At 44.7% G+C, this 24,448-nt stretch overlaps 1 protein-coding gene across 3 annotated transcripts; it reads left to right on the forward strand.

Annotated features, from left to right (window-relative positions):
* The first annotated feature begins 4,702 nt into the window (after positions 1-4,702).
* On the forward strand, positions 4,703-9,013 carry LOC114689315 (retinoic acid early transcript 1E-like). 3 transcript variants are annotated; one of them, XM_037201850.1, is made up of 4 exons: positions 4,703-4,959; positions 6,012-6,379; positions 8,240-8,497; positions 8,755-9,013. In XM_037201850.1, the coding sequence occupies exons 2-4, from the start codon at positions 6,103-6,105 to the stop codon at positions 8,994-8,996; spliced, it is 777 nt and encodes a 258-aa protein (XP_037057745.1). In that variant the 5' UTR covers positions 4,703-4,959; positions 6,012-6,102; the 3' UTR covers positions 8,997-9,013. The 3 variants fall into 3 exon arrangements, with proteins under 3 accessions (XP_037057745.1, XP_037057746.1, XP_037057748.1); XM_037201851.1 differs by having other exon boundaries at positions 6,244-6,379; XM_037201853.1 differs by having other exon boundaries at positions 6,247-6,379.
* Positions 9,014-24,448: the final 15,435 nt, after the last annotated feature.

The raw sequence follows: 24,448 nt of genomic DNA on the forward strand, positions 1-24,448 counted from the left end.
GAAACGAATGACATGGATATACAGTTTGTAAGCAATATAAATCTGTGTTTACTTGGTTGGGTCTGAGCAGCTGTGGAACTGGCGGGTGACAAAGATTTGTCCTGACTGTGGACAAGGCAGGAAAACTCTAACTACATTTGACCTCAATGGACACAAAAATGTTTTACGTTGACTCAAACACTAGACAGTGGACTGAAGTTGATCCTGGATCCAGATGGATGAAAGGAATGTGGGAGAAAAACAGGGATGTAATCAACTTCTTAAAAATAAAAACCTCACAGGGGGAACTGCAGGTCTTGGCTTGAGGAGTTCAAGTCGCACTGGGAAGAAAAGCTGGAGCCTACAGGTAACTGGGAAGAAGGAGAGGAAGCTCTCTGCAGATGAGGGTGTGTGTGTGTGTGTGTGTGTGTGTGTGTGTGTGTGTGTGTGTGTGCAGCAAGCAGGGCTAGAGGGGCAGCAGCAGCTCTGCACCCTGACAAGCATGGCCAAGTGGGTGGCCACTGGGTAAGCAGTGCCACAGCAGGGGGGCAGGGGGCAAGTGAGGGGGGATGGGGTGGCAGCACTGGGCTACCAGGGCCAACTAGGCCAGCTCTGTGGTATTGGAGGGTCTCAGCAGAGGGCGAATGAATGGGGCAGCCACGGGGAGCTGGGCAACAGCTGAGTGGCAGCAGGGTGGCAGTGAGGCAGGGGTGGCAGCTGATCTCCCACCAGGGAGTTTTGGAAACTTTTGAGGTCCAACCTTTTAGTTTCCTTCCCAAGGGCCTAGAAGAGACACTATTGATGGCAGGGGTATTCTGTGGGAAAATAATCTACGTACACCACGCTCTTACGTCTGTCCACTTTATTCCTCTAAAACAAAGTTCTCTCTACACAGCTTCAGTTCTGTTCTCACACTCAGCTCCTCTCTGTCCCTTCTCTTTCTGTCCTCTCTTGTCCTAAGCTATTTTGCTTTCGACCTCATCCTCCTCCGATCCTCCATCGTTTATGTTCCTTCTTCTCCTACCCTCCTCACCTGATCCAATCCATCTACAATCTGCCAAAACTCTGCCTTGCCACTTCCTGGTCAGGTGGGGCAACTCTGCTAGATGCTAGTTCTGCCTTAATCCTTCACTGCACCTGGTATGCATAAAACCCTTTTGTTCTGAGTTAAATGCTCTGGAATGCCACTTGGCCTGTGAGAGGAAGGAGTGTCTGAGCTTCATTTGCACAAGAAATAAAGCCATGCACCAGCTGTCCCCTAGGCAGTGTCTCCAGAAGGGTGTTTACCTTAAGTCAGGAGACTGTTAGCCATTATGGTCTAGGATGCTTGAGGAGTATTTCAGATAAATACTGTTAGGATTTCTTGGAAGCATATATAGCATGCAAGAAAATCATTGCAGGTACCGGTTAATATATACAAAAGCTAAAATATCACCAAGACTCCTTAAGGCTTGACCTTCAAAAAAATCCTTGACCTTTCCAAGGATTTGTGATATTAGATGGATTTTGTGATATTAGCTGGATTCCATTACATCTTCCTGATGCTGAGAGGGGCGCCATCCAGGAGAGATAGGAGGCAGTAGGTCCCAGTGCAGCTGAGCACGATGGAGCACTGTCCAATGGAGCTGCCATAGGGCAGGCCAGGGGAGCAGGGGCAGCAGGGGGCAGCGGGATGAGCAAGTTGTGCAAGGAGGCAGCAGGGCTAAAGAGGCAAGGCAGGGTGGAGTACAGCTGATCGAGGGGAGCAGGGTGTGCAAGGGGAGCTGAGTGGCACCTGTGGACTGGGAGAGCAGCAGGAGGAGCATGGCTAAGTAGGATTGTAGAGACCCACGGAGGTTTCCTAGTGAGAACTTCCTCAGGGTCTGAGAATCTGAGCTTGCTTTACCCAGCAGGGCTGCATAAGGGGATGATTTGACCACTGGCGTGGTTACCAGGTGTTTGGAAGGGTCCACATTTGGCTGTGTGGTGTGCTTTGCTCTAGCAAGGGGAGGTCTTTTGCCCTGCCAATTGGTATTGTTATAAAAAGTCCTTTTGGCCGGGCGGTGGTGGCGCACGCCTTTAATCCCAGCACTCGGGAGGCAGAGCCAGGCGGATCTCTGTGAGTTCGAGGCCAGCCTGGTCTCCAAAGCGAGTTCCAGGACAGGCGCAAAGCTACACAGAGAAACCCTGTCTCGAAACCGACCCCCCCCCCAAAAAAAAAGTCCTTTTGAAGAGGAGAAAGGGATCACTGGGTATTAACCCAGGTCCTTCCGGAGCTATCCTGAGTTTCAATCTTTCTCCTCTTTGCTATCTTTCAATCTTAAAGTTTCTCATTCTTCTTTCCTCCTCATAGGAACCCTTTAAAAAATGGGAGCTGAACCCCCTCAAATGGCACCAGAACTAGTTGAGCGGGGGGGGGGGGGGGGGGTGTGACACATACCAGAGCCAGTTGCCGCCACGCCACACCCAGCACCAGCTCCGCTTTACCAGAGCCAGTTGCTGCCAAGCCACTTGGCCGGGCGGTGGTGGCGCACGCCTTTAATCCCAGCACTCGGGAGGCAGAGCCAGGCGGATCTCTGTGAGTTCGAGGCCAGCCTGGTCTCCAAAGCGAGTTCCAGGACAGGCGCAAAGCTACACAGAGAATCCCTGTCTCGAAACCGACCCCCCCCCAAAAAAAAAGTCCTTTTGAAGAGGAGAAAGGGATCACTGGGTATTAACCCAGGTCCTTCCGGAGCTATCCTGAGTTTCAATCTTTCTCCTCTTTGCTATCTTTCAATCTTAAAGTTTCTCATTCTTCTTTCCTCCTCATAGGAACCCTTTAAAAAATGGGAGCTGAACCCCCTCAAATGGCACCAGAACTAGTTGAGCGGGGGGGGGGGGGGGGGGGGGGTGTGACACATACCAGAGCCAGTTGCCGCCACGCCACACCCAGCACCAGCTCCGCTTTACCAGAGCCAGTTGCTGCCAAGCCACTTGGCCGGGCGGTGGTGGCGCACGCCTTTAATCCCAGCACTCGGGAGGCAGAGCCAGGCGGATCTCTGTGAGTTCGAGGCCAGCCTGGTCTCCAAAGCGAGTTCCAGGACAGGCGCAAAGCTACACAGAGAATCCCTGTCTCGAAACCGACCCCCCCCCCCAAAAAAAAGTCCTTTTGAAGAGGAGAAAGGAATCACTGGGTATTAACCCAGGTCCTTCCGGAGCTATCCTGAGTTTCAATCTTTCTCCTCTTTGCTATCTTTCAATCTTAAAGTTTCTCATTCTTCTTTCCTCCTCATAGGAACCCTTTAAAAAATGGGAGCTGAACCCCCTCAAATGGCACCAGAACTAGTTGAGCGGGGGGGGGGGGTGTGACACATACCAGAGCCAGTTGCCGCCACGCCACACCCAGCACCAGCTCCGCTTTACCAGAGCCAGTTGCTGCCAAGCCACTTGGCCGGGCGGTGGTGGCGCACGCCTTTAATCCCAGCACTCGGGAGGCAGAGCCAGGCGGATCTCTGTGAGTTCGAGGCCAGCCTGGTCTCCAAAGCGAGTTCCAGGACAGGCGCAAAGCTACACAGAGAATCCCTGTCTCGAAACCGACACCCCCCCAAAAAAAAAGTCCTTTTGAAGAGGAGAAAGGGATCACTGGGTATTAACCCAGGTCCTTCTGGAGCTATCCTGAGTTTCTATCTTTCTCCTCTTTGCTATCTTTCAATCTTAAAGTTTCTCATTCTTCTTTCCTCCTCATAGGAACCCTTTAAAAAATGGGAGCTGAACCCCTCAAATGGCACCAGAACTAGTTGAGCGGGGGGGGGGGGGTGTGACACATACCAGAGCCAGTTGCCGCCACGCCACACCCAGCACCAGCTCCGCTTTACCAGAGCCAGTTGCTGCCAAGCCACTTGGCCGGGCGGTGGTGGCGCACGCCTTTAATCCCAGCACTCGGGAGGCAGAGCCAGGCGGATCTCTGTGAGTTCGAGGCCAGCCTGGTCTCCAAAGCGAGTTCCAGGACAGGCGCAAAGCTACACAGAGAATCCCTGTCTCGAAACCGACCCCCCCCCAAAAAAAAAGTCCTTTTGAAGAGGAGAAAGGGATCACTGGGTATTAACCCAGGTCCTTCCGGAGCTATCCTGAGTTTCAATCTTTCTCCTCTTTGCTATCTTTCAATCTTAAAGTTTCTCATTCTTCTTTCCTCCTCATAGGAACCCTTTAAAAAATGGGAGCTGAACCCCCTCAAATGGCACCAGAACTAGTTGAGCGGGGGGGGGGGGGGGTGTGACACATACCAGAGCCAGTTGCCGCCACGCCACACCCAGCACCAGCTCCGCTTTACCAGAGCCAGTTGCTGCCAAGCCACTTGGCCGGGCGGTGGTGGCGCACGCCTTTAATCCCAGCAGAGGCAGGCGGATCTCGAGGCCAGCCTGGTCTCCAAAGGGAGTTCCAGGACAGGCGCAAAGCTACACAGAGAAACCCTGTCTCGAAACCGACCCCCCCCCCAAAAAAAAAAGTCCTTTGAAGAGGAGAAAGGGATCACTGGGTATTAACCTAGGTCCTTCTGGAGCTATCCTGAGTTTCTATCTTTCTCCTCTTTGCTATCTTTCAATCTTAAAGTTTCTCATTCTTCTTTCCTCCTCATAGGAACCCTTTAAAAAATGGGAGCTGAACCCCCTCAAATGGCACCAGAACTAGTTGAGCGGGGGGGGGGGTTGACACATACCAGAGCCAGTTGCTGCCACACCCAGCACCAGCTCCACCGAACTATAGCCACTTGCTGCCACGCCCAGCACCAGCTCCAGAGCACGTTGAGAGGCAGCTCCCAGCTCTGCCTCCAGTTGTGCGCCAAGCCCAGCGACTCTGCCAGAGCACGTTGAGCCAGGCCGCCAGAGGAGGCAGCGGGGTCAGTGCGGCGGAGCTGGACAGAATGCTGCCCAAGGAAACAGCTACGGAGAGAGCCAGGGGGCGGAAGGGAGGCAGCTGAGCGAGTGAGCTGTGCAAGGCTGCATCGGAGCGAGGAAGGCAGAGCTGGTGAGTGAGAGGGGCGCGGTGCGAGCTCGCGGAGCGGGGCGAGCTCGAGGAGCGGGGCGAGCTCGGAGCGTGGGACGAGCACGGGGCGGGGTGCGAGCTCGGGGCGCTGTGCGAGCTCGGGGCGTGGTGCGAGCTCGGGGAGCGGGTAGCAGCGGAACAGGGATAGCAGCAGGACTAGCGGAGCGGAGCGCGGCTGTGCGGGCCGAGCAAGGGGAGCGGCGCGAGCGAGGGGAGCGAGGGGAGGTAGGGGAGCGGTCGAGGGGGCGGGGATAGCGGCGGGACGAGCAAGGCCAATCCTGGATGGCAGCAAGACCCGGTGGAAGCTGGACAAGTGCGGGTGACTCAGGTTGAGCGCCGCGGAGAGGGGCGGAAGCCGGGCGAGATAGGTAGAAGAAGGCAGCTGGGCGAGATGGAAGGCAGCGGGGCGGCCACGGGGTGAGCAAGTTGTGAGGCAACAGCTGAGCGAGCGAGGTGTAGCGTGATCAGCAAGACAAGCATGGTGGCAGCAAGACAAGCGGGATCCAGCCAGGTGGAGCAAGGCTGTTCTGGGTGGCCAAAGTGCGAGTGAGGGGAGCCGGGGTGGCAGCGGGGGGGGGGAGGGATAGCGGCAGGACTAGCAGGGCCGATCCGGAAGCAGAACTAGCGAGGGCGACCCAGGCTTAGCGCTGCGGAGAGGGGCGGCCGCCCTGCCTGGCAGAAGAAGGCAGCCGGGCAAGAGTGGCCAAGCTGGGCGGTGCGAAGCCCAGGGGCGGGCGGGGGGGGGGGCGGATCTCGGGTATGTGGGAGCAGAGGGAAGAGTTTGGCTGATTTGGATAGAGCAATGCAGCCTCAAGGCCAGCTAGGCAGCAGCACTCACTCCAGCAAACCGACCAGCAAGGAGCCAGCAAGGCCAGAGGGGCAAGCTAGGAGAGCAGGGCCTCAGTGAGGCAAGCCCAGTGAGTGGGAGGGAGCTGGCGAGCAGCAGAACAAGCCCAGCGGGCTGGGGAGACAGCAAAGAAAGGGGAAACCACTAGGAGACCAGAGTCGCAGCCCCCACCCTTCTCCTTTCAAAGTCGCAGGCTGCATGCATCTGAGTTTGACAGAAATCACAGTGTACAGGGAAGGAGGACCAGAGCTGCACAGCCCCGAAGGACTCCAGGAGAGATGAAGGAAAAGATGGAAACTAGGAACCTGCATGGCTGGAACAAGGAAAGGATTAAATTCTCAGCCCAAGTGCCCAGGTTTTGGGAATCTCTGCACAGGGTCCTCTGCAAGGCTGTATTGAGGACTCTCCGATTCTCTCAGCAGCTCCAGTCATGCCTCTTGGTAGCCTGGTCTCAGGAAGGAACCATGACAAAGACTGGAGCCCCCAGGTGCAATCTTTCCCAGAATCTGAGGCTTTTGGTTCTACTGAGCTGTCTGGGGTCTACACTGCCTGCTGGTGAGTTATTGGGATTTAACTGGGGGAGGGGGGGCATCGGACTACTGAGTCAGGAAGGTCACAGTCTCCTCACAGGACTTAGGTCCCTACCTGATTCTCTTCAGTGGATTGACAAAGTTAGGGGAAAGTCACCGCGGGAGGCCGGGAAAAGGCTGCATGAATGAAGAGATCAGGGTAGCAGAGGGGGTAGCTAGTGAAGCCCTCAGCACCACTGGGATCAGCGGGAGCCTAACCAAGTCACCAGTGCGGACCTGCCTCACAACCATGAGGACTCAGGTTTGATCCCTAGAACTCCTGGAATAGAGCCAGGCATGGTGCTGCGTGCTTTTATTGTTGGTACTAAGAAGGCAGAGTCAGGGGAACCCTGGGGTCAGTGGCAAGGCTGTCTAGCCTACTTGTGAGTCCCAAGCCTCTTAGAGACCCTTGTCTAATCAATACTACAATGACACACTTTTAGGAGTTTATAAAAATATTTTTCTAACTAAAACCTGGAGGTCTGTGTATAAATACTTCTAAGACATTTATCATTATTGTTGTTGCTGTTATTTTTTATTGGTGCTTATTTGGAAGTTAAATCAGGGATGCTTTCTTTAAATCACCTTCATAATTCTCTGTTCCTGCTTTAGCAAAACAGTTTCCTTTCTTCAAACTTCTAAGTAGATTTTTCTTACGGATAACTGATGCTTCCTCTGTCTGATCTACTAGAGTACCCAGTTTGTGACTTTAGTTCACAACCACAAAGCCTGCTTTCTGCTCCAAAGGGCTCATGTTTATGCCCAGCAAATGTTTCAGTGAGGTGTACTGAATGAGTAAGGATCCCAGCCATTCTAGGACAAATTCAAGTCTTAGGAGTGGCAGGAAGGGGAAACTGTGAGAGAGGAAGAGAACAGGTGGTAGAAGAGGCAGAGAGGAGAAGGGAAGAGGAAGGTGTTGAAGGGGACAGGAAAGGAGGTCCCCAAACCTGCAGGAGTCCACCTCAGAGCAGAAGTTTTGGGTGTGGGGTCGGAGAGAAAGTGTTTTTTTTTTTAACATCTCTTTCATTTTTTAGTGTAATTGTATTGCAAACTTGTTAAAAGCACCTTTAAAAATTATTATTTATTTTAGGTTTCAGGCTCACATGCACACAGGAGAGTGTTGTGTGCATCCTCACTAGGACTTCCTGCCTGTTTGTGCAGTCTGCTGAACAGAACAGCTCTAGGACATTGTGTCTTCTGTTGCTGTTAGGGAAAGTCTGGGAGACCAGGGGCCATAAGTGTGCTGGAAACAACTGCCTGAGGAAAGGGAGGAGATCGGGGCTTCAAACAGGTCACAGACAGAGATCTCTGCTTTCGATTGAGTTAGGAGTGTGGTTTAACAAGGGAGAATCTGAGATCTGATGTCCAGTGCTGTCCTGTGAAGGACCCAGTGGGAACTCGGGTGAGCACTGTGCTCACAGGTGACAGCTCCTCTTCCTAGGCCAAGTTGCAGCATTTATCCAGGAGGTCTTTCCTGAACTCCCAGGCTCCATGTGGAATTTACCACGTGTTCTATGATGCCTCCTTTCCCTGTGTGTTCAGTAGATTTTCAGTGCCAGGAACAGATACTATCTAATATATTTTATTCCTCAACACTTGATAAAAGTCACTAAAAGTGCTTGTGAGATAAATCCTCCTGTTGACACTGTGTGCATCTGAAGAGTCTTCTCAACTTAAGACAGTCAAAGATGGCACAGAATAAGGATCCAGATAATGATGGACATCTTGACTGGAGGCTTCTTTTCCTGCCCTTTTGCCCTTCAGAGGGATTCTGGGTGTCTCAGAACCATGAGTCCTGTGGCTTTCTGCTCCCACTTTGGACCTCACCTGCATGTTTCTCTCACAGACACACGCTCTCTTAGTTGCAACGTCATGGTCAAGACTCATACCACACCTGGAGAGCCCTGTTGTGAAGGACAGTGCTCACTGGATAGAGAATCTTTCCTTCAGTATGATGACAACAAAGCCACACCTTTGGGTGACCTGGGAAACGCGGTTCATGCCACTCAAATGTGGACAGATATTGTGCAAGAGCTGGAGGATTTGGGGCATGAATTCAGGAAGAACCTGGCTGAAACCAAACAGAGGATGACCAAGATCCATGGTAAGTGGAGGATGAAGTTCAGAGGCAGAGACAGGTGGCAAGAGAGAGGAAGGGCAGAGCACATGTGGGAATGAGATGGTGGTTGTATCTGTGTGAAAAAACTGAGCATTGGCCCAGTCTGGGAAGCATATGGTACCCAATGGGTAACCAAGTCATGTGGAAATGATGCTGGCTCATAAGCCAGTGGGAAAAGTCTTGATCTTTGAGGGGGGGGTCTATCAAAAGTGAAAAATGATGGCTTTGTATGTGGTTTGCAGGTCACCCCACTTTACAGACCATCATACTTTGTCAGCTTGAACAAGGACAAATCATCGGTACCTTTTTGCAATTTAACATCAGTGGAAACTGCCTCATGCTCTTGAACACAATGAATATGAGCTGGACATTGATTAGTCTTGAAGTTGGAGATATCATGAATGAATGGAAGAATGATGAGGAACTAACCAAGTATCTGAAAAACCTCCTGAAAATTTCTGTCACTGGCTCAAGGAACTCTTAAAGCTCCCCTGGGAAAGAACAAGTAGGTATTACTTAGATTAACAGAAGGCAACTCCATCAAATTTGATAGACTAAGAGAGTGATTTTTTGGTAGTGTGCCTGTCTGGGGATCCAGTGATGACCACGAGGATCTCTGTTCCCCATCTCACCTTCTAATGTTTCTCATTCTCTAGTAACTGATATCCCAGCACTACATGGCCTGCTAAAGGGCCCCAAGTCTGTCTGCATCACTGTAAACTTCCAGCCCTTTCTGCCTCACTTACAGCTGCCCTTGCACCAGCTCCACATCACTATGAAAAGTCTCACTGTCTTTCTCTGACACAATTAAACTCCATCACTTGTGCCAACATCTAGAAAGTTCTACCCACAGTAAATATGTCACATTGCTTGATGGTTTGATAGATATTTGCTTCTTCAGTAATGAAATAAACTCTGCAAGGACATCATACACACAACTCTCCTCCCCTCTCTATTCAGGAAGTATAAAATGGTTGTTACACATGAGTTCCTTGGGCTGCCTGGGGAGAGAAGGTGTTGATGGAGGTGTGTTTTTAGCTTTATCCACAATTTTCCTGATTTTTTTTTAAGGTTCAACATCAAGGGCCCCAGATATCACCCAGCTTCCACCAACTGTAAATATCACCCAGCTTCCAACTACCATAAATATCACCCAGCTTCCACCCACTACCAAGTTTCAATATAAGGAAATATTCATATTCATCCCCCTGGGACTCATGATCATAGCCATTGTTTGCATTTGGATGTGTGTGAAGAGGAAATCCCAAGGAGGTAAGGAGCAGGCTGGACTCTTAGGATTACTTTGTTGAGTACTTGGAACAGAAACCCCACTGAGTATCTAGGATGTGCATTCTGGTCTTCATGCTTGCAAAGGCATCTTCTCACTCTTTCCCCATGATGACCCTTGGACAGTCTTGCCACCAGTTCAATATATTACCTTTGTCTCAGACAATGAGAACTGAATGTAAGAAGCTTCCAGATACCTCACTTGCATGCTTTCCTGTCATGGACCTTAGAGGGAATCTTAGCACACAATCATTCTGAAACCATTGCAAATGTATTTTCATATAATCAACTAGGACTGGCCATTTATTCTTTCTGTCTCACTTCCCTCTGCCACAAGCAATTGCGAGGCTTTTGACCCCAGAAATGGCCCTATCTGAGAAGTGGTTGTGTGTCCTGGGACTCTAAATCACCTTAATTTCTCTGCAGTATTTCCCATGGTACATTGGGGTACAAGCTAAGCAGTGACTTGCAGACTTCTCTGCTGGAGTAAAGGGCTAATTACTTTTAGACTCACAGTGTGGAGCTTTGCATCTCACTTTAAAACCTCTCCAGTAAGAAATCTTCAGATGCCCGTGAACTGCTCCATGAACTGCTATAAGCCACAGAGGAAAGAGAGGCCCATGGAGCCAAGTGGAGAGTTCCCCAACCAGGCCACCAAAATATGTCCCATAAGGATGAGCCCAAGACACAGGAGTAAAAGCATTCACTAAACCAGACATCTCCATTACCCCATCCAAGAGTCGGGAATCTCTCACAGAGGGGAGAAGGATGTGAGAGAACACTGCTTTCCAGCCATGACATGGCTGAGGAACTCTCAGCAGCTCTGAGGACTTGCACAATCCCTGCACAAGAGCAGGCCTGTCAACCTTCCCTTCATAGAGGGAGAGGGGCTCATGAGGCTCCAGAGCTCCTTAGAATCTATCTGCAGTTAATGGTGCTGGAGGGGGAGAGACATTTTGTTCAGTGGTGTGGACACTAGGAAGGACCCCATGTTCTTATAAATTATTCCTCACCCTCACTGCATGAATAACCCCAAATGGAATCATTGGGTCAATAATAATCTAACAAAAACACTCAGGTGAGAGTAGAGGAAGAGTAATTGGGAAGAGAGAGTGAGCTGGAGGAGGTGGGAAGGAGACATGAGAGGAAATAGAAGGGTTGATATGACCACAATGTCTTGTACACATTTATGAAAACACCATAGTGAAAGCCAATTATTATGTGTCCTGAATGTGCTATGACATTGTTGAAAGATTAAGTTTTACTTTTATAATGTGTATGAATAATGTATGTAACATTATGTGTGTATGTAACATGTGTACCTGGTGCTTCTAGAGCCAGAAGAGGACATCGGATCCCCTGGAACTGGAGTTACAGATGGTTGTGAGTACTGGGAACTGAACCCAGGTCCTCTCCAAGAGCAGCAAGTTCTTTTAACTGCTAAGCCATCACTCCAGCCCTCTAATAAATTTCTTAAAAAGAATATAAATGCTAGAATATTATTAAACACATGGAATGTCTTATAGCAAATTTCATAATACAGTTTAATGTTTCATATTCAAAAAGCTAAACCCATCGTTTTAGTGACTGTGGATTGTAATGCCCAGGTATGATATTATCTGTAGTGATGTACTATTGAAGCATGTTGAAAAGAACTCACAGGAACTTAACAAAGGTGCCAGATAATATAGCAATATCAAATAAAACTGGTAATTATAAGTTATGTACTGGGGGGTTTTATGTCATAAGCTAAAGTTGTCTGATTGGAGGAAACCTCGTTTTAAAAATGCTTCCATAAAATAAGGCTGTAGGCAAGCTTCTAGGGCATGTTCTTAATTCCTGATTTATGGGAGAGGATCCAGCCCATGGTAGTGGTCCTTTTTTATAAGAAAGCAAGCTGAGCAAGTGATAAGAACAATCCTGTAAGCAGTACCCACCCATGGCCTCTGTATCAGCTCCTGCCTCCAGATTCCTGCCCTGTTTGAGTCCTGTCCTGACATTGTTCAAATGATGAACAGTAATTTGGAAATGGAAACCACATAAACCCTTTCCTCCCAATATTCCTTTGGTCATAATGTTTCCTCACAGGAATAGTAACCCTAACTAAGACAAGTTGGTACCAAGGTAGTGTGGTATTTTTGTGAAAGACCTGGCCATAGGTTTTGGGGAGGTTTGTGGAAGGACTTTTTAACTTTGGGCTAGAAAAGCCATTGAGTGTTGAGAGCTAGCTGAGCCCTCAATCATTTCTGTGTTAAAAGAACATGCTTCATATAACTATGTGTTAAATAAGATATAATAGAAAAACTAGGAAATACTTTAACATGAGAAAAAATGAACACTGGGTATTAAAAACACAGTGAAAAGCTTAATTCTGTGGGAAGTGGGTAGAATAGCTTAGCAGATGTCTTGTGCCAATTCTGGTAACCCACGCTTCCAATAAATAGATGAAATGTCTGCAATGGTAGAAATCATTCAGATTGAACATTCTTTGGAGCCTGATATTCTGGCTAAAACTCCCCTGACATGTCACGAGAGCTCACCCTTCCTATGTGTCAACAGGCAGAGGAGCAAAGTGACAGGAGCCTTCCAGGTTAGGGTGACAATAATGTAACCACAGAGACACATTGGTGGAAACTCAGAGAGCGTTTTCTAAATCTGAAAGCCGTGTTTATGCAGTCGATACAAATGTTGAAAAGGTAAAGATAAAGAAATCATAGAGACTGTAGTCCAGAATTAGTTTCAAAATTCATTTTAGAGACTGGGAGAAGTATGAACAATATGCTGTAGGGAAAAATGAAAAAATCATTTTCTTACCTCACCAAACTGAAATTTCTGATAGAGGAACAACTGTAATACTGTAATACATTATACCACTTGATATATACTATTATATTAATAAAATATATAATGTATTTATGTGCTTAGTATATGTATATATTATTACATATTTTTACATATTACTTATAATTACAATTATAATATATTATACCATTTTATAGACTTAGGAGAAGTATGAACACTATGCTGTAGGAAGAGATGGAAAAATCATTTTCTAACCTCACTAAACTGAAATTTCTGATAGAGAAGCAACTGCAAAATATTATAAAACTCAGATGAAGGTGAACATGAAAAAAAGACACTTGTGCACATATACCAAAAGATTATAATGTTGTATGGCATTTTGTTTGTAGTTTAGCAAATAAAGCTTGCCTGGCAGAGGGCAGAGCTAGCCACTAGTTAAGGATAGAGGCCAGGAAGTGGTTGCACACATCTTTGATTCCAGCACTAGGGAGGAAGAAGCAGGAAGATCAGGAGTTCAAGGCCACCCTGGGACCCACAGAGATTTTTCTAGTGAGATCTGAGCTTGCTTTACCCAGCAGGGCTGCATTAAGGGATGGCTTGACCACATGTGTGGTCACTAGGTGATTGGAAAGTTCTGTACTTTGCTGTGCTGGGGGGGGGTTGCCCCACCCCTTGGCATTTCTATAAAAAGCCCTTTTGAACAGAGAGAAGGGGCTAGTGCATATTGATACACTCCCTCCCGAAGCTATCCTGTTTTTCTATCTGTCTTCTCTCCTCACTATCTTTCTACCTAATATTGCTTATCCCTTACTCCTCAAGTGTACCCTGGGGAGAAAGTGGGAGCTGGCCTCTCACTTGGTGACAGAATGTGGGGCACAGGTTCAGGAACCCCCACGGGAAGCAGTTTGGACATGTCCGGTTTTATAGTAGAAGTGAAAGTGGGGGTATTCTATTTTCTGGAGTAAATTGTAAAGTGGTTGAAAGGAAAGTTCAAGTGAGAAGTTAGTAATCAGCGAGTATCTCTCTCTATCTAGGTTTCTCTCTCTCTTAATTTCTATCTATAAAAATAACTAAAAATATAGGATTAGGTATAAAATATTGGGTAAGAAAAAAATTTAGGGCAAGATACAATATAGGAATATAGTATAGGAAAAAAGACTAAGGTAGAATATAGGAATATAGTGTAGGAAAAAAAGAGTAAGGTAGAATATAGTGTAGGAAAAAAGAGTAAGGTAGAATATAGGAATATAGTACAGGAAAAAAGAGTAAGGTAGAATATAGGAATATAGTGTAGGAAATAACTTAGAATAAGAAAAGCAACAAGACAGAGGAGTTGTGTTCTTGGCTCTCCAAACTATGGGACTCTGAATGCAGAATCCTGGGGAAGAATTGGAGTCATGAAAAAATACTATGACTAAAACAGGCAGGAGAAGATTCCCATGGGAGCTTTTGGCCTGCAGACAGCTTAGATTTAAGCCCTGGGTGGCAGGGAAGAACATTCCCCTGAGGTGGACACAGATGAAACAAATCCCTCCACTCCGATGGCAGACACTCTTACACCACCACACAATCAGGATCAGTTCCTTAATGGCCATGAAGCCGAATTTAAGGATCAGAATTCTTGAAATGAGACAAGGGAGGAACTTGTCTCTGCCTTGAAAAATCTAGTAATTTCTCTTACTCAAAAAACAAACAAACAAACAAACAAAAAACAAAACAAAACAAAAAACCTGGAAACTTTTCAGGTCTTTCCTTCTCAGATCTTTTTTTCTTTCCATGAAGGCAAAATTAGACTCACCTGGAGGGAACATCTATAAGAATGGGAAACAACAACAAAACAAAACAAAGCAAACTCCCTCTTGGAAGGTGCCAAACTCTTTCTGCTATTCCTGTCTCCCCTTCAAGCCAGTGTTAGAGAAGCAGCTGGGGCAGAGCATGTGCAGAAGCACAGAGGAGGCCAGGCTGCCCATCATCTTCAGGAGAAGAGCATGGTGCTCTTAGTGTAGGGCCTGAACTGGGGCAGAGTTGGCCCAGGACCCAAGACCCAGGAGAAAGCTGCTTCACAGAGAAAGCTGTGGAGGCTTTGAAATCGTCCCTGCAATGAAGAGAGCAGGGTTAAGTTCCTGCAGCAGCTGCAATGGCAGCCTGGGAGATGCTGAGGCAGAATTTGGCCTTACAGAAGCAGGGAATCAAACCCCTGCCCCAGAGCAGAAAGCAGATAACAGAGAACCTGAGCAGAGATAGTGAAGGTAGTAACATCAGGGACTCTGCATCTGGGAGGAGGAGACAAGTAGATCTATGGGGAAAAAGATCTTTCTAAAATAACTCTTGTTTCAAGTACTCCCATTGTTTTTCACTGACCCTGTGAGGCGGGGGAGGGAAGCCCTGAAAGGTGTTTTCACTTCTGACACCAAGCACGTGTCCAAGTGCATAAGGAAGTGTGTGTGGGGGTGGGGGGGTGACCTGTCTGCTTGTGTGCGGTCAGAGACAGTGCCAAGTGAAGAGTCTGTTCAGGGAGGTACACCTGTCCTAGTGTGAGCTTAGGGAAGACAAAAACCTCCCTTGCCAAATGTGCAAAAGTATGATTTTAACTTCAGTATGATTACGGACCCTGTGAATGGAACCAGGAGTGCAGTGTGCAGTGGCCTTAATCAGCCACAGCTGGGTTTTCTTCTGGACTTGGAGGGTCTGCTTGGAAACTTTGACTCATAAAAGCGAGGAGGTATAGACAAGCAGCCCCCAGGGAATACTGCTGGTACTGCACTGTCCAAAATCTCTGCCTTTTCAGCTCCAAACATCGCTGTTTCCCAAATGCTGTTAGAAAGCTTAGCTTGCCTCCCAAAAGAGGAAACAGGCAAAACCGCTTGCCTCCCAGGAGCCAATTAAAATGCTAATGACGTTTCTCAAGTCACTTTGAAATGGTCTAGAAGGCAAGAAAAAGTGGTCAACACCAGGAAGTTGCTTTGGGTGTGAAAAAAAAAACAACCTTACAGGCAAATCAAGACCTTGGGTTGGGCTAATAGAAAGACAAGGCGTCCTTAAAACAGCTCATGGCGATCTTAGGACGCAGCTTTAAAAAATTAAGCATGGGAAAATTTTACCCTCAGTCACCATGTGAAGCTTGCTGGCTGCCTGAGTTCGGTATGATGTGTGGGACAGAGAAATGTCAGCTGTAATGACACTGTAGCTGCTGACCTTCCTCCCGAAAAACTGGAAAGAAACAAAACCTAGAGCCACAACACTTTTGTTTGATTAGTGGCAAATCAATGCATGGCTCCTTTAAGAGAGATGGTTCCTAATAGCTGCGCAGCAGGGTTTTTTTTTTTTTTTTTTTTTTTTTTTTTTTTTTTTTTTTTCCTAAGTGCTTTATAGCAGTCCAGAATGGTAATTCCATTCTTACCCTGGGAGACTTCTCTGGGAAAACTAACCTAAAGTGCTGCTGTGGCTAGGACTAATTAGATTCACACTTCCTCTAGCATGCAACTTTTGGGGCACCAATTTAAAAAAAAAAAAAGCTGATTGACTGTGTCTTTGTGGCCAATGGCACATGGCAGAGCTGCAGGTGAGGGTCTCCCACCAGAGTCACCTCCTCACCAGCAGGTTTTCCTTTCTTTTTTCCCCAAGCCCTCTGAGAGAGTTTGGGATTTTTCTGTTGTGGCCTCTCTGCAGCAAACTCCACAGGCACTTGGGCTCCAAATGCCACCTGAGTCAGCTACTTTCACATGTTCCCCCATGCAGATGCCAGGAAATTATCAAATTGAGAGCTGAAATCAATGAAATAGAAACAAAGAGAACAATACAAAAAGTGAATGAAACAAAGAGTTGGTTCTTTGAGAAAATCAACAAGATAGACAAGCCCTTATTCAAACTAACCAAAAGACAGAGAGAGCATCCAAATTAACAAAATCAGAAATGAAAAGGGGGACATAACAAGAGACAATGAGGAAATCCAGAGAATCATCAGGTCATACTTCAAAAACCTCTACTCCACAAAACTTGAAAATCTAAAAGAAATGGATAATTTTCTGGATAGGTACCACATACCTAAGTTAAATCAAGACTAGATAAACTATTTAAATAGTCCAATAACCCCTAAGGAAATAGAAGCAGTCATTAAAAGTTTCCCAACCAAAAAAAGCCCAGGACCAGATGGGTTCAGCGCAGAGTTCTACAGATCTTAAAAGAAGAGTTAATACCAATACTCTTTAAATTGTTCCACACAATAGAAGCAGAAGGAATATTACCAAACTCCTTCTATGAGGCTACAATTACCCGGATTCCTAAACCAAACAAAGATGCAACAAAGAAAGAGAACTACAGACTGATCTCTCTCATGAACATTGATGCAAAAATACTCAATAAAATACTGGCTAACTGAATCCAGGAACACATCAAAACAATTATCCACCATGATCAAGAAGGCTTCATCTCAGGGATGCAAGGTTGGTTCAACACACGAATGTCCATCAATGTAATGCACCATATAAACAAACTCAAAGAAAAAACCACATGATCATCTCACTAGATGAAGAAAATGCATTTGACAAAATCCAACACTCCTTCATGATAAAGGTCTTGGAGCGATCAGGAATACAGGGAACATACCTAAACATAATAAGGCAATTTACAGCAAGCCAACAGCCAACATCAAATTAAATGGAGAGAAACTCAAAGCTACTTTACTAAAATCAGGAACTAGGCAAGGCTGTCCACTCTCCCCATAGTTATTCAATATAGTACTTGAAGTTCTAGCCAGAGCAATAAGAAAACATAAGAAGATTAAGGGGATACAAATTAAAAAGGAAGAAGTCAAGTTTTCCTATTTGGAGATGACATGATAGTATACATAAGTGACCCAAAAATTCAACCAAGGAACTGATACCACTTATAAACACCTTCAGCAACATAGCAGGATATAAGATCAGCTCAAAAAAACCAGAAGCCCTCCTATATACATTGACAAACAGGCTGAGAAGGAAATCAAAGATACATCACCCTTTACAATAGCTACAAATGATATAAAATCCCTTAGGGTAACTGTGACTAAGCAAGTGAAGGACCTATATGACAAGACCTTTAAGTCCCTGAAAAAAGAAATTGAAGAAGATGTCAGAAAATGGAAAAATCTCCCATGCTCATGGATAGAGAGGATTAACATAATAAAAATGGCAATCTTACCAAAAGCAGTCTACAGATTCAATGCAATCTCCATCAAATTACCAACACAATTCTTCACAGACCTGGAAAGAATAATTCTCAACTTGATATGGAAAAACAAAAAACCCAGGATAGCCAAAAGAATCCTGTACAATAAAACAACCTCTGGAGGCATCACAATCCCTGACCTCAAGCTCTACTATAGAGCTACAGTAATAAAAACAGCTTGGTATTGGCATAAAAACTGACATGTGGACCAATGGAATCAAATTGAAGACCCTGACATTAATCCGAATATCTGTGAACATATAATTTTTGACAAAGGAGCCAAAACTATACAATGGAAAAAAGAAAGCATCTTCAACAAATGGTGCTGGCATAACTGGATGTCAACGTCTAGAAGGCTGCAAATAGATCCATATCTGTCACCGTGCACAAAACTTAAGTCCAAGTGGATCAAGACCTCAACATAAATCCAGTTACTCTGAACCTGATAGAAAGAAAGTAGGAAGTAGTCTTGAACACATTGGCATAGGAGATCACTTCCTAAATGCCCAACAGTCCAAGTAAGAAATGGGCTATAGAACTAAACAGAGAATTCACAACAGAGGAAGTTCAAATGGCTGAAAGACATTTAAGGAATTGCTCAACATCCTTAATCATCAGGGAAATGCAAATCAAAATGACTCTGAGATACCACCTTACACCTGTCAGAATGGCTAAGATAAAAAACACTGAAGACAGCTTATGCTGGAGAGGATGTGGAGCAAGGGGAACTCTTCTCCATTGCTGGTGGGAAAGCAAGCATGTACAGCCACTTTGGAAATCAATATGCCGCTTTCTTAAAATAGGGAATCAATCTCCCCCAAGATCCAGCTATACCACTCTTTGGCATATAACAAAGGAATGCTCAATCATACCATAAGGGCACTTGCTCAGCTATATTCATATCAGCATTGTTTGTACTAGCCAGAACCTGGAAACAACCTAGATGCCCTTCAACTGAAGAATGGATGAACAAAATGTGGTACATATACACAATCGAGTACTACTTAGCAGAGAAAAACAATGACATCATGAGGTTTGCAGGCAAATGGATGGATCTAGAAAAAATCATCCTGAGTGAGAAAACCCAGACTCAGAAAGACAAACATGGTATGTACTCACTCATAGGAAGATATTAGATGTAAAACAAAGATGACTAGACTGCTACTCACAACTCCAGGGAGGCTACCTAGAAAACAGGACCCTAAGAAAGACACAGATTGCCCAATGACAGAGAAATGGGTGAGATCTACATGAACAACCTGGACGTGAGTGGGGGGTAATGAATGGCAAGGGTTGAGGGAAAGAGAGCTTGGGGGAGCAAGAGATCCCAGCTGGATCAAGAACAGAGAGGGAGAACAAGGAATAAGAGACCATGGTAAATGAAGACCACATGAGAATAGGAAGAAGGAAAGTGCTGGAGAGGTCCCCAGAAATCCACAAAGATACCTCCACAATAGACTACTGGCAATGGTCGAGAGAAAGCACGAACGGACCTACTCTGGTGATAGGATGGCCAAATACCCTAATTGTTGTGCTAGAAACCCCATCCAATTGCTGAGGGAACCGGATTCAGGGATCCATGGCCAGGCCCCAAGTGGAGCTCCAGGAGTCCAATTGGCAAGAAAGAAGAGGGATTGTATGAGCAAGAATTGTTGAGTCCGAGATTGGAAAAAGCACAGGGACAAAATAGCCAAACTAATGGAAACACATGAACTATGAACCAATAGCTGAGGAGCCCCCAACTGGATCAGGCCCTCTGGATAAATGAGAAAGTTGATTAGCTTGAACTGTTTGGGAGGCACCCAGGCAGTGGGACTGGGAACTGTCCTTAGTGTATGAGCTGGCTGTTTGGAACCTGGGACTTATGCAGGGACATGTCACTCAGCCTGGGAGGAGGGGACTGGACCTGCCTGGACTGAATCTACCAGGTTGAACTCAATCCCCAGGGGAGTCTTCGTCCTGGAGGAGATGGGAATGAGGGGTGGGCTGGGGGAAAGGGGGGGCATGAGGGGGGAGGACAGGGGAATCCATGGCTGATATGTAAAATTAAATTAATCATAAAAAATTTAAAATAGTGTTTTTTAAAGTTAACATGTCTTCTGTGACAAAAATTCACCTTATGTGGTTTTTTTGATCAAGTGAATTCACTTACCACAGAAATCTTTTCTTATTCAAAAGCATTTCTTTTTATTGTAACTGTGTTTTCACACGTGTAATATGCCATATCTTTTTCTCACATTTACTGGGTCCTTTCTGTTTTACCTTCTCTTCTAAAATTTTTCACATTCTGGGGGTCTCTTTGCTTAAAGTCTCAAAGGCTAGGACATAGGGCACATCTGACCATTTTCTGTCACTTACAAATGTAGCTAGAGGGTGGCATAGAAGGTTGGAGCACTACTGATTAATTTTTTTCAGTACCTAATGTCAATCATCTGGTGACATTGTATGGTTTGTATATGTCAAGTTTGTCTAAGGTCAAAATGAAAGTAACTAATTTGTTACATTTGTGTCAGGTGAATCTTAAAAGGTGTTAGTAATAAAAACAAACCTGATGTTATCGGACCACCATGCCTTAAAGTTAGATTTCAACAACAACAAAAATTATAGAAAGCCTACAATATCATGGAAACTGAATTATGCCCATCTGAAACACCCATGGGTCAAAGAAGAAATAAAAATGGAAATTAAAGATTTCCAAGAATTCAATGAAAATGAAAGTGCAACATACCCAATCTTATGGGACACTATGAAAGCAGTGCTAAGAGGAAAATTCATAGCTCTAAATGCACATATAAAGAAGATGGATAATTCTTTTTTTTTTTTTTTTTTTGTGATATATATTTTTTATTTTACAATACCATTCAGTTCTACATATCAGCCATGGGTTCCCCTATTCTCCCCCCTCCCACGCCCTCCCCTTACCCCCAGCCCACCCTCCATTCCCACCTCCTCTAGGACAAGTCCTCCCCCGAGGACTGTGATCAACTTGGTATACTCAGTCCAGGCAGGTCCAGTCCCTTCTTCCCAGACTAAGCCAAGTGTCCCTGCATAAGTTCCTGGTTTCAAACAGCCAATTCATGCAATGAGCACAGGACTTGGTCCCACTGCCTAGATGCCTCCCAAACTGATCAAGCCAATCAAATGTCTCACCTATTCAGAGGGCCTGATCCAGCTGGGAGCCCCTCAGCCTTTGGTTCATAGTTCATGTGTTTCCATTCATTTGGCTATTTTTTTTTTCAATAATTGAGTAAAACTGAAATTTATTATATGCCACAGTCGTCCTAGGGACCTCCATGCTATATATATATAGCCTTTATGGTTCTATGGGTTGTGGTCTGATTGTTCATTTTATATCTAGAATCCACCAATGAGTGAGTACATACCATAACTGTCTTTCTGGGTTTGGGTTACCTCACTCAGGATGATTTTTTCTAGTTCCATCCATTTGCCTGCAAATTTCATGCTTTCATTGTTTTTCTCTGCTGAGTAGAACTCCATTGTGTATATGTACCACATTTTTTTCATCCATTCTTCCGTTGATGGGCATCTAGGTTGTTTCCAGGTTCTGGCTATTACAAATAGTGCTGCTATGAACATAGCTGAGCATGTATCTTTATGGTATGTATCAGCATTCTTTGGGTATATGCCCAAGAGTGGTATGGCTGGGTCTTGAGGTAGTTCGATTCCTAATTTTCTGAGAAACCGCCATACTGATTTCCACAGTGGTTGTACAAGTTTACATTCCCACCAACAGTGGAGGAGTGTTCCCTTTGCTCCACATCCTCTCCAACATTGGTTGTCATTGGTGTTTTTGATCTTAGCCATTCTAACGGGTGTAAGGTGGTATCTCAGAGTCGTTTTGATTTGCATTTCTCTGATGATTAAGGATGTTGAGCATTTCTTTAAATGTCTTTCAGCCATTTGTAGTTCTTGTTTTGTGAATTCTCTGTTTAGCTCTTTAGCCCATTTTTTAATTGGACTGTTCAGTGCTTTGATGTCTAGTTTCTTGAGTTCTTTATATATTGTGGAGATCAATCCTCTATCAGATGTGGGGTTGGTGAAGATCTTTTCCCAATCTGTTGGCTGTCTTTTTGTCTTATTGACTGTGTCTTTTGCCCTGCAAAAGCTTCTCAGTTTTGAGAGGTCCCATTTATTAATGGTTGTGCTCAGGGTCTGTGCTGTCGGTGTTTTATTTAGGAAATGGTCTCCAGTGCCAATGCATTCAAGAGTGCTTCCTATTTTCTTTTCTATTAAGTTTAGTGTAACTGGATTTATGTTTAGGTCTTTGATCCACTTGGACTTGAGTTTTGTGCATGGTGACAGATATGGATCTATTTGTAATCTTTTACATATTGACATCCAGTTATGCCAGCACCATTTGTTGAAGATACTTTCTTTGTTCCATTGTATAGTTTTGGCTCCTTTGTCAAAAACCAGGTGTTCATATGTGCATGGATTAATGTCAGGGTCTTCAATTCGATTCCATTGGTCCGTATGTCGGTTTTTGTACCAGTACCAAGCTGTTTTTATTACTATAGCTCTATAGTAGAGTTTGAGGTCCGGGATGGTGATGCTCCAAGGGTTGCTTTATCGTATAGGATTCTTTTAGCTATCCTGGGTCTTTTGTTTTTCCATATAAAGTTGAGTATTTTTCTTTCCAAGTCTGTGAAGAATTGTGTTGGGATTTTGATGGGGATTGCATTGAATCTGTAGATTGCTTTTGGTAAGATTGCCATTTTTACTATGTTAATCCTACCTATCCATGAGCATGGGAGATCCTTCCATTTTCTGATATCTTCTTCAATTTCTTTCTTTAGAGATTTAAAGTTCTTATCAAAAAGGTCTTTCACTTGTTTAGTTAGTGTTATCCCAAGGTATTTTATATTATTTGTGGCTATTGTAAAGGGTGATGTTTCTCTGACTTCTTTCTCAGCCCTTTTATCATTTGTGTATAGGAGGGCTACTGATTTTTTTGAGTTGATCTTGTATCCTGCCACTTTACTGAAGGAGTTTATCAGCTGTAGAAGTTCCCTGGTAGAGTTTTTGGGGTCACTTATGTATACTATCATATCATCTGCAAATAGTGAAAGTTTGACTTCTTCCTTGCCAATTTGTATCCCTTTGATCTCCTTTTCTTGTCTTATTGCTCTAGCTAGAACTTCTAGCACTATATTGAATAAATATGGGGAGAGTGGACAGCCTTGTCTTGTTCCTGAATTTAGTGGTATCGCTTTGAGTTTCTCTCCATTTAATTTGATGTTTGCTGTTGGCTTGCTATAAATTGCTTTTATTATGTTTAGAAATGTTCCTTGTATTCCTATTCTTTCTAAGACCTTTATCATGAAGGGGTGTTGGATTTTGTCAAAGGCTTTTTCAGCATCTAGGGAGATGATCATGTGGTTTTTTTCTTTCAGTTTGTTTATATGGTGTATTACATTGACTGATTTCCGTATGTTGAACCATCCTTGCATCCCTGGGATGAATCCTACTTGGTCGTGATGGATGATTGTTTTGATGTATTCTTGGATTCGGTTTGCCAATATTTTGTTGAGTATTTTTGCATCAATGTTCATGAGGGAGATTGGTCTGTAGTTCTCTTTCTTTGTTGCATCTTTGTGTGGTTTGGGTATCAGGGTAATTGTAGCCTCATAAAAAGAGTTTTGTAGTGTTCCTTCTGTTTCTATTGTGTGGAACACTTTGAAGAGGATTGGTATTAGTTCTTCTTTGAAAGTCTGGTAAAATTCTGCACTGAAACCATCTGGTCCTGGGCTTTTTTTAGTTGGGAGACTTTTGATGACTGTTTCTATTTCTTTAGGGGTTATTGGTCTATTTAAATGGTTTATCTGGTCTTGATTTAATTTTGGTATTTGGTATTTATCCAGAAAATTGTCCATTTCTTCCTGGTTTTCCATTTTTGTGGAGTACAGGTTTTTGAAGTATGATCTGATGATTCTCTGGATTTCCTCATTGTCTGTTGTTATGTCTCCCTTTTCATTTCTGATTTTGTGAATTTGGGTGCTCTCTCTTTGCCTTTTGGTTAATTTGGCTAGTGGTTTGTCTATCTTGTTGATTTTTTCAAAGAACCAACTCTTTGTTTCATTGATTTTTTGTATTGTTCTTTTGTTTTCTATTTCGTTGATTTCAGCCCTCAATTTGATTATTTCCTGGCGTCTATTTCTCCTGGGTGAGTTTGTTTCTTTTTGTTCTAGAGCTTTCAGTTGTGCTGTTAATTCATTGGTATGGGATTGCTCCATCTTCTTTATGTGTGCATTTAGAGCTATGAATTTTCCTCTTAGCACTGCTTTCATAGTGTCCCATAAGTTTGGGTATGTTGTACTTTCATTTTCATTGAATTCTAGGAACTCTTTAATTTCTGTCTTTATTTCTTCCTTGACCCATTGATGTTTCAGGTGGGCATTATTCAGTTTCCATGAGTTTGTGGGTTTTCTATAATTTTGTTGTTATTGAGTTCTAACTTTAAGGCATTGTGGTCTGATAAGATACAGGAGGTTATTCCAATTTTTTTGTATCTGTTGAGATTTGTTTTGTGTCCAAGCATGTGGTCAATTTTTGAGAAGGTTCCATGGGGTGCTGAGAAGAAGGTATATTCTTTTGTGTTAGGATGGAATATTCTGGTTAATA

This window comes from Peromyscus leucopus, unplaced genomic scaffold (genome assembly GCF_004664715.2).
Source record: "Peromyscus leucopus breed LL Stock unplaced genomic scaffold, UCI_PerLeu_2.1 scaffold_1668, whole genome shotgun sequence".
Lineage (NCBI taxonomy): Eukaryota > Metazoa > Chordata > Mammalia > Rodentia > Cricetidae > Peromyscus > Peromyscus leucopus.

Bases quoted from the DNA above. Each gene is read 5' to 3' on its own strand.
- LOC114689315 (XM_037201850.1), top strand. From the start codon at position 6,103: ATGAAGGAAAAGATGGAAACTAGGAACCTGCATGGCTGGAACAAGGAA. The intron at 6,380-8,239 runs GTGAGTTATTGG...TTTCTCTCACAG, and splicing joins GGGGTCTACACTGCCTGCTG to ACACACGCTCTCTTAGTTGC. The intron at 8,498-8,754 runs GTAAGTGGAGGA...TGTGGTTTGCAG, and splicing joins GAGGATGACCAAGATCCATG to GTCACCCCACTTTACAGACC.